General features: G+C 34.5%; 1 protein-coding gene and 1 long non-coding RNA gene across 5 annotated transcripts; both read right to left on the bottom strand.

Moving 5' to 3' along the window:
• Positions 1–897: 897 nt before the first annotated feature.
• On the bottom strand, positions 898–4618 carry LOC113281921. 4 transcript variants are annotated; one of them, XR_003326417.1, is made up of 4 exons: positions 4262–4618; positions 3155–3512; positions 2273–2379; positions 898–940 (listed from the first exon to the last, which is right to left on the bottom strand). It is a non-coding gene; the product is annotated as an uncharacterized LOC113281921 (long non-coding RNA). The 4 variants fall into 4 exon arrangements; XR_003326415.1 differs by lacking the exon at positions 898–940 and adding an exon at positions 1135–1393 and having other exon boundaries at positions 4262–4617; XR_003326416.1 differs by lacking the exon at positions 898–940 and adding an exon at positions 1259–1399 and having other exon boundaries at positions 3155–3525.
• A 181-nt stretch (positions 4619–4799) lies between these two features.
• On the bottom strand, positions 4800–6343 carry LOC113279182. The gene is made up of 7 exons (XM_026527886.1): positions 6188–6343; positions 5934–6020; positions 5629–5865; positions 5332–5493; positions 5150–5203; positions 4909–5058; positions 4800–4856 (listed from the first exon to the last, which is right to left on the bottom strand). The coding sequence occupies exons 1-7, from the start codon at positions 6341–6343 to the stop codon at positions 4800–4802; spliced, it is 903 nt and encodes a 300-aa protein (XP_026383671.1).
• Positions 6344–10384: the final 4041 nt, after the last annotated feature.

Below are 10384 nucleotides of genomic sequence, written 5' to 3'. Positions count from 1 at the left end.
CGTAAAATCACTTCTACGGTTGGAATTAAAAGAAAACTGGACACAAAATCAGATTCTACGGTTGGAACTAAAAGGAACCTGGACGTAAAATGAGCTTCTACGGTTGAAACTAATTCAAACCTGGACGTAAAACTACATGCAAATAAAATTCTACGGTTGGAATTAATCCAAACCTGGATGTAAAATCACTTCTACGGTTGGAAATAATCCACACCTGGACGTAAAATCACTTCTACGGTTGGAATTAAAAGAAAACTGGACGTAAAATCGGATTCTACGTCTGGAATTAAAAGAAACCTAGACGTAAAATGAGCTTCTACGGTTGGAACTAATCCAAACCTGGACGTAAAATTACTTGCAAATAAAATTCTACGGTTGAAATTAATCCAAACCTGGACGTAAAATCACTTCTAGTTAAAGGGTAATCCAGACATTTTGTATATGTGTTAGGATATCCCATAACCACTTTTTTAGACATTAAGAATCCAAATGAAGCCCCTCTATTAAAATGTGACGTCCCAATAATAACCTTCTATTTTATTTCCTTATGCCATTAACAATTTGGTCCACCTGGTCCACCAAATATAATTGTAGCTCTTTCCTCATCATTGTAGTAACTATTATATTTTATGCCATAGCACTGATCAGATTTAACATTGCTTCTGGAAGTAAAGGCGAAGTCACCAACATCCACGTAAACATAGTCATCTCCTCGTATATATTGAATTTGTGTTATCGAGCATTGCCTGTTGTAGTCTCCGTTTGGCAACTCTCCTTGTCCCATCGGTGTGGTCATTGGACCATTCGGATCACTTCTTACTAACCCTCCCCAAGCAACAAATACGGGAAATTCAGTCATTTGCGGCAGTATGGCTTCTGGCCAATACCCAACGTGTCGTTTATCTGACCCAGCTATAAGCCACCATTTTTTCTCACTATCCTACAAAAGCAGCCGCATTAAAAATAGGGAAAAATGTGGTTTAGTCCAAAATTCAGTCCAAAAGTACAGTTTAGTCTATTCCGAATCAACTAGGTACAGATTAGTCCAAATGTATGGAAAGTACACTAATAACACTTATTATTACAATTTAGTCCAAATATTTGCATTTTAATCCAAAATGACTCATGACGATGTCAGCAATTTTAAATAATATATAAATAATTAAATGCTCGTCCAAAATTCACAAACTTTATATATTCGGAAAGCTCTTTTCGATATCTACAAAAAGAGTACTGACCATATAATTTTCACTTTTTAAATTTTTTTAATTCACACTAGTGTACAACTATGTACACATCGGCAAAAAATATAGAAAATCCAACATTCATGATAGTCAGACTGCCACTCTAGTCTGCACAGACTGAAAAAAAATATCAAACACGCCAAGCTAACCTGCATCTAGGACAAAACAATAATACATAAGAAACCACAGGAAGTGATCACCTTTCATCAACAACCACATAAGAAACAAAGCAAAGAGAGCTGTCAAAAGTAAAAAGTTAGTCGGTTATTAACCTAAAGAGACACTATCCATCTGTGCTTAACTGCACAAACTTAATATGACTTCAAACGATCTAAGTACAGTGATTTATTGCACTTTACCGAAAGGAAATTACTAAATGATTTTGTTTCCATTTTCCACTGATCAATCACTAATGCTAACGAATTATTAATAAAAGAAATAGGTTATAAATACATGAGATAGGACAATGGTGTACAACTATATACACATTTACAAAAATCTAGCAAATTCAACATCCATACTCATAAGCCATGCCATATATCAATGAGATAGGACACTGGTGTACAACTGTGCACATACAAAAACCTAGAAAATCCAACAATCATACTCATAAAATATGTAATACATCTATGAGACATGATAAAGGTGTACAACTATGTACACATCCACAAAATCCAGAAAATCCAACATTCATACCCATAAAGCAGGCAATATATTCGTGAAACAAGACAAGGTGCACCAGTTTGTACACACATACAACTTGAATCTTGTATCTTAAGCACCGGTAATAACAACATAAACACAACTACATGCTTATAGATGCAAACTAGCAGGTATATGAAGCAAAATTGTGAAATAATAAGCTAAAACAAATTTAGACCAGCAAATATGAACCAAAGTTTTTCTTCCTGACAAATCAGTCACATGCAGCAAACAAAATTGAAACATACTAGAGTTCAATACAACTTTCACAACACAAACAATACAATATCTAAGAAAGAAAGAAGAACCATAACTTTGATACTTACAATAATTATATCATTGAATGATGCAAAGATCTGAGCAGCTTCAAAAACAAACTCTCCATCATATACAACAAGTCCATGGGAACAATCTCTTCATCGAGATACCTAACCTTCCTCCACAATTACAAAAATCCACACACAAAAAATCAGTATGTGGTACACATTAGCAATCAATACGTGTACAACTAAGTGCACATTAATAATCAACATGTATACACCTATGTACATATTAACAATTAACATGTGTACAACTATGTACACCAAAATATGATTCTGACAGTCTTAAAATCAAAATAATCAAAATAACTTCTAAAAAATTAATAAGCGATACAAAGCATACTAGTGTACAAAAATGTACAACTATACAGAAACCTAACAAATTCTAGCATCGACACCCATATGACAGGCCATTCATTCATCACAGAGCATACTAGTGTACAAACATGTATACCTCTACAAAACTATGTGCACATTAAATATCAACATGTGTACAATTATGTATACATTAAGAATCAACACGTGTAGAATTATGTACACCTTAGTTATTTACCCAAGCATATGCTTATGGAGTCATTTTTTTCACATATACATCAGTTTGTACACCCTAATTGTTTAAGTAAGTGTAAGCTTATGGAGACAATGTTTTACATCCCACAAATCTTACACCAAGTATAAGATTTTGGAGTCTGTTTTTCCCATGTGCACCAGTTTGTACACCCTAATTTCCATTAGAACCAAATGCGATCCTTGGATAAGAACCACAAAGTAAATATTATATAGGAATATAGAGTCATAGTACCATATTAAGGAGAAACATAAGAACTCAATGCAAGATTTAAGGAAAAAAAAGAAAAAAAAATCAAGATTGCTGAAGCTTATGCATACCTTAAATCTTATACGGCTCGTCCATCCAATTAAAACATTATTAACATCACCATCGTTTTCATATGCTGATAAACTACTTTCCTTGTCCGAGTCATCAGTATCAGAGCCTTCAAAATCAGGATCCAACATTTCCTTATCGTCGTCTTCATCATCACTGACAGACTCAACTGGACCGTCTTCACCAGAATCCACATTTTTGTTGTCCATAATTTTCTTTGCAGCATACCATAATCAGATAAAACTACATATAGCTTTCTATCTAGCTAAGGCCTTGCATTATAAAATGAAACTCAATTGCAGAAATAATTGCATTACTTTCTTCGAAGAACCAACGAAATATATACTCTTCCAAGTAAGCCTAGACAAATTAACTAACAAGCAATGTTTAACGAACAATTCCAAATGCTATCACGTATAATAAATATATAAATAAACGAGAGCTACAAAGTTATCTGTACATTTCAATTTCATATAATAAATTCACCAAATAAGCAAAAAAGACGTGAAACTTTAAAAACTGATGTGTGTATAGGTTCATGGTCACATGCACATACAAACTCCTCCCATATATACTTATTTTGATTTAATTAGTGTCTACCAAATGTATGCTACTGCAGATTAAAATTTACTGGAAGTTGTCGTGTAAACCACTACATAATTACAACTTACTATTACCAGGTTCCTTAATTCTCACTATCCTGCAGATTTTTACAAGGAATCATAACCCAAGAGACTCAAACTATTTAAGGTTTAAACTAAAACGTACTTTGAACAACAAGCAAAAATCAATTCCAGTTAAATTAACATCTCCATTATTATTATGTTCTTCCTATTTCACAAAAATGATTATATCTTAAGTTTTTTCTTCTCTTCAATTTCCTTAGCCCAGATGTAACCTATCGAATTTGATTCAAGAAAACTTTCACTATATATCAATGTACACATTCATTATATTCAGATCCTTGCTTGCCAAACCAGTATTTTCAAATGAAAAATCAGTTCAAATTCATGAAATCAACGGATCCTCTCAACAATTAATTTCACCAACCAATTTGAATAAATTCTAACAAATAAAAATCAAAAAATCAAAAATCTGTAATTTCTTACCGTTATCAACCATGAGGAGAAGTTTCATAAAGTAATCAAAATCATCTCTAGCACTTGCAGGTTGAAGATCCATAAAGTACGACGCTAGAAATATATCAGTTTAAGTTCCATCTTTTTTCTTTGTTCTCTGAGAATCGAGAAATGAAATTATAGATATTATAATTTTTTCAAGCGACAACTAATGGAGATGAATCGAGATGAACCAAAACCTAAAATGCTTTCTTGTTTTCAATGATGAATCGAGATGAACAAAATATCTCCAATTCTGGAATCGCCTCTCTCTCTCTCTCTTCTATGGTTTCTCCTTTTTTTAGATCTGGTTTTTCTCTTTCGATCTGATTCAGGAACAAAAAGATTTTTAGAGATTTACCTTCCATTTAGCTGATGGGTATTCTTGTCAAGATAAAAGATAGTTTTGGACTGGATCGTATAAAAATGGACTAACTCGTCCGGAATTTGGTATATTTGGACCTCCTAGTACTAGGCTTGAGGGGACAGGACTAGAGTGTTTAAAGCCCAACTAATATGGGATTAAATGTTAATTTCTACTTAAAAATACGAGTACCTCCAGATAAGGACCCTTGGGTTGTGTATTCTAACATTAAAAGCAAAAACCCCACATAATGCAAATATATAAATGTGCGTACCCGAAAGATGTCAAGTTGCAGTACACGTTGAGTACCACCAATTTCCGAGACCAAAGGTATAACCGTACCAAGTGTATATTCCGAGTCAACCTGTACAAATCCCGGGCAAAGAGTGTTGTAGCAGCCGTATGTCTGCGACTGATTTTTTGCCTATGATAATACGTACATTTTCATTGGTATTAGGGAAAAATGCATTTTAATGACAAAATGGAAGTGTTTTAAAAAAACATTTTACATTTACCTGAAAAAATCCAAAGAACCGTGTTTGGCTGTCCCCGAATAAATATGGTGCTACCTGTTAAACCAGACACAAAATAATTAGAACAAACTAGTCAATCTACTAGTTTATCCCTTGATTCATAATTTAAATTCGAATAAGAATTAGGTCCGTGTTATATGCACAAGAAGATATAGAATGCATACCACCCATCCTGCCTGTATGGTATTAATGTCATCCGGCGGACCATTTGAAACCCACAACTGAGCTGAACTATATTGATCGTTTCCCACTTTTGGGTTCGCTGTATTGATGACGGAATGGATTCCATGGCCAATTGCCGCCAAGTGGTATCTTCGCATAACAACCTAATTGATGATTTACATTAGATGTCGCTTACAAAAGCTTAGAAATAAGCATAAATGTTCATAACAGGTAAGGATAAACTGGAAAATCCTAAGTTATTTCTTTCTTTTCTTAAATGAGTTCAGTCTCTTACTTACAGTTTGACCAGGTACATCAGCAAAGGGGAAATCAGGATGTTCAGTGAGCTGATATGATTTTGCAAAAGATTTCGCCCTCAGTAAATCCTCTTTACTAGTTCTCCGAATGGGTACTGTTCCTTCTGGGCAGTCAAACCGTGTCAGGATATTCGCGGATGAGTCAATAACCAGTGAGGAGTTGGAAGATGAAGTAGAGGAAGACGGCAATGATGATCGCGGAGTGATAGCAGGTCTCATCTGAGCAACATATAGTAAATCAGGAACCAGATGAAGTTTCATTTTGTTATTAGACTTGAAAAAGTTACCTGGATTTTATGATCCTTGAGCAACGGATGATCAAATGCAGGTTGTTTGTAGATGTTAATGCAATCAAAAAATTCACCTTCCTTAGTCTGAAAACAAAATAAGTTTTGATAATATGAATCGAGCTAGAAATTAAAGCTCCCAATTTAGAGCGCCGAGCAAAAGAAAAAAAAAGGATTTTAGAGGTGATAACAATCTTAATCTTTCTTTCAGGAAAAAAAAAAGACTAAAATAAACGGAGCAAGCATCACCGTGCCTTAATGGGATGCTTATTGAGAATCTCGAGTTGCCTATCCAACTCCATATCTTCCATTTCTGAAATACTTGTTCTTCCCTCTACAAGAATACCACGGTAAAAGCATAGGCTAAGATGGAGGACAACCATCGACATGTACAGCTTATTACTTCCCATTAGAACTATGATTCCGGTACTTGGTTTTACCCTACTTTGTGTAACAAGATGTATGAGCCTTACTTACTCCAGGTGTTTATAATAAAAATCCGCCGGAACAATCGAGGTGCGGATGTGTGCAAGCTGACAGTATAAAATCTCTGCATTTAATTGAGAATCTTACGTTGCCATTTTAACGTCCAACAATTGATGTACGAATTTACGCGTAAATTCTTATCCAGAAATAAAATAAATGGCATAAAATCTCTGCATTGATAGTAATTTTCTGTCAGCGGCTATTTTAATTTATCGGGTGGGTTTCGATGCAGGATTTTAAAGGTGGAATTTATGGGTCCGTATTCGTTTCGCTACGTTTGGTTGCCCAATCCTTGAAATTATGTTTTCTATATATTTTTCCAACAAATCCTCCATATGGAATCGACCCTTCTCCCTAAAATTTGCTCGGCAACTTATCAAGGGATTTGTGAACCCATACCCATTTTTTTCTAAATAGGTAACTTATTTAAATACCACTCAAAATCTATCTCTTCAAATACACCCTTATACAATTTTTAAAAATTCCACTAGCTTCTAAAAGTTGAAGCAAGGCAACTAGCACAAGTTGTTTCCAGAAGTGTAGGCAACTTTATATAAGTTGCTTCCAAAAAAATGAAAGCAACTTTCTCAAGTTGATTCTAAAAAAAAGTTATTTTTTACCCCTTGGGGGTATTTGTACAAGGTCAACAGAAATGGAGGGTATTTATAACATTCCGACTTTTTTTAAGCACTAAATCCCCTATATATACAATTTTAAGATTCTAAGGATAATGTCAAACACTACATGGACTTAAGACAAGATAATTTTATGAATCCTACGATTTTTTACTGAGTTTCTAAATACACGAGGGATTTAAATGAATCCCGGAATTTGTAATCCATGAGATTATAAATTTTTCATAATTATAAATTATGCAACCAAACCCACTACTAATATTTTTTTTTGGCTATGCAAAGATAATTGTACGAAACCCGCGTACAAATTGCAACCCACGTAATGTAAACTCAGAGTTGATATACCCACAAAAGAGTCCAAAATCGAAAACCTGTTATAAAGCCGAAACGGAAGAAGAAGGCCCAACCAAATTTATGCCCGTACCTCTAAACCTTCCCGATCCCAAAGACCGAAACCTAATGCAGTCAATTTTGGGCGTGCTCTCAGTGTGATTTACGATTTCAGTGTATGGCCAAGATGAATCTCTGAATCTCAGCGAGATATGACCGAAAAACTCGCTGAGATGGTCGAGTTCCCGCCGAGACGACCGAGCGAGTCAAGGGTCATGGCAAAATTCCATTATAAAGTTCAAAATTGGCTATGAGAAACTAGATTTTCTTTTTGATTTGATTGTGAATCATATAACGAGGGATGAGTTCAAGTTAGTCTACGATCCCCAATGTCTTCATCAATTACTCGACTAAGTGGTATAAAATTCAAAAATAAGTATTTTGAGATTTAACCGAGATAAAGTTGTCAAGGTATCTTGGTTCCGACCGAGACGAGACCGAGAACCGAGATTCACTATAGTGGTTCTAACATAACCCTAGAATCAACCAACACACAGAAAACCAAATTTTTTCCTGAAATTTCATCGTCGCAACCCAACAATATTTTAAAGACATAATGATACGTCAAAGGTGAACCAGTCATCACTGCCAGTATGCATGAAAACTTCAATGTTAGAACGAAAACGAACTTACTTTGTTAAGAACATCCCCCACCAACTCATTACTTAATATATAAGAAGTATTGAATGAAACCGCATCTCTAAAACAATTGTCACCATCAACACTATCACCTTCAAACCTCACAACCATCACCAATCATTGGAAACCCTCTTTAAAGAAGAAATTGAGAGTTTTACACGAGTTTTTGCTATGAGGTTGAAAAAGAAGGAAAAGAAAAATGTAGAAGAAAAGCAGTACAACACTATGCTTTGGATTTGAAATTTAATTTAGGAATAGCTCTCGAGAAGGAATTTTGGTGTTATCATTTCATTGTTGGTCAAATAATGAGAATCATCATAACCTATGCATGTCATTTTGTAGGTAATAAAATTTGATCAATGTTGAGTACATCTTATAAATCTGCATGCATTTGTTGTCAGTTTGTTTGAATTTGTTTATCACAACTCATTGCTTGGTGTTGTGCTAAAAGTTACCGAAGCGTTAACAGAGCTACACAGTAGCACATAATCTAAATATTACAAAGAACACAGACACTCATACAAACGAGAACAAGAATTTAACGAGTTGAATTCTCAAGAAAGAATATAAGTAATTTTTTATATTGTCGTAGAGTAGAAAAATGGCTTCCTAACCCGACTCTAAGTGTTGGAAAATCTAAGTTATAATCATGTATACAATTGCTTTAATCACTAGTGAACAAAACTCGTATGTTAGTTTGTCAAAATAACATAAGACTTATTGGTTAAGATACTTTTTTAAATACCTAGTGTACAACAATCTTCTTTCTCAATTTAAGCAAACCAGAATGTTCACAATTTATATAACATACAATATAAATGTTATAGAGAACAACAAGGATCAGAATTACCAAATTAATATGTGTATTTGAAAACGCCGGAGTACCAATACACCACCAACTTTTTCTAAGGCAATCTGTATGGACAAACTCAACAAAACTCCGAGAGTAAAAACTCAATCAAGGAAAGTGCCTAGAGTTATATCTCTTTCTCTCTTGTTGTTAAAACTTTTACAGAATTGAATCCGTGAACCTAACTACAAAGAGAGTTCTTGGACGGTACCAAAGACCAATGTCCAAGGATCAATCAAGTCTTATTCAACTAACAAGGTTGGACCTAGCTACTCTGATTGATCAACGCACAACCTGTGATATTTCAATTACAAAGATAGACAATATAATGCGAAAAAAGAAATAACGCAGACACCAAAATTTTTGTTAACGAGGAAACCGCAAATGCATAAAAACCTCTGGACCTAGTCCAGACTGAGCACCAAACTGTATTAAGCCGCTACAGACAGTAGCCTACTACCAATTAACTTCGGTCAGGAAAGTAGTTGAGCCCGAACTCAGTCTCCCACTGATTCAGGTAAAGTCGCGCTCTTCACGCCCCTTGAATCCCAGCGGGACTCCACGCAATTGATTTCCTTAGACGGTATGGCACCAAATAAGAGTTGCTTCAACTCAATTGAAGACTTTAAACCAAATTTGCCTCCCACAGATTAAGCCTATTATTGATTTCCTGATTTACAATCTAAACGGATGATCAGATCAAACAATAGATCCAGGTGATGGAAATCGATCGCAACTTAGAAAAAATTCTGGTTATCTTCAAAATCCGGATTTATGCAACCCGAAGTTCAACCTAGATTATTGTTCACCTCTCAAGTATAAAACTTGCGAAATCAACAAAGTATGAGACGGAGATACTTTTTTAATTACTATCTATCTTGATTGATGGAGAAAGGCTATACAAACAACCACGATCGGGATACTCAAGTTATCAAGATAAAAGATAACTGAATCTGGCTTAACGATCCCAATAAATTATTTATAGTCGCAAAACCCTAAAAGGTTTTCTGGAGAAGAAGACTCTAGATACAACTAGGACACGCCAAAAAGGAGTGTCAGGATTCAAATATCTTACTTGCCAAGAGTTCCCCTTATATAGACTTCAAAGCCTAGGTTGCTTTAGGTTTAAGCTAAGATAGCTTTGGAACAAAACAAACAATATTCACCATTAGATGAAAGCTTTGAATTTTATTCACATACACAAGATATACACTATGGTTAGGTAAACCGTAACCGAATCATGTATAAAGACTATGTTCAACAAGGTTAGCCGAAACTAGCCGATTTGAACGTAAAAGCTTAACATTTATTTTCATGTTCACTAAGACATTAATATTGAGTCACAATCATGTGAATGAGTATAGTGTTAATTATAGAATTGATCAAATGAAAATTACTTCATAGAAATAATTTAATTGCAATTGAATCATAATCGACATAGTTTGTAAATG

This window comes from Papaver somniferum, chromosome 5, assembly GCF_003573695.1.
Source record: "Papaver somniferum cultivar HN1 chromosome 5, ASM357369v1, whole genome shotgun sequence".
Classification (NCBI taxonomy): domain Eukaryota; kingdom Viridiplantae; phylum Streptophyta; class Magnoliopsida; order Ranunculales; family Papaveraceae; genus Papaver; species Papaver somniferum.
The sequence above is the reverse complement of the archived record's forward strand: the minus strand, read 5'-3'. Positions and strand labels throughout refer to the sequence as shown.

What these genes read in the sequence shown, in the direction of transcription:
- LOC113279182 (XM_026527886.1), bottom strand. Translation starts at nt 6,343, where the DNA reads ATGGGAAGTAATAAGCTGTACATGTCGATGGTTGTCCTCCATCTTAGC. An exon ending in TCAATAAGCATCCCATTAAG is followed by an intron (nt 6,021 to 6,187) that starts GCACGGTGATGC and finishes TTTTGTTTTCAG; the next exon opens with ACTAAGGAAGGTGAATTTTT. An exon ending in TCAAGGATCATAAAATCCAG is followed by an intron (nt 5,866 to 5,933) that starts GTAACTTTTTCA and finishes TATGTTGCTCAG; the next exon opens with ATGAGACCTGCTATCACTCC.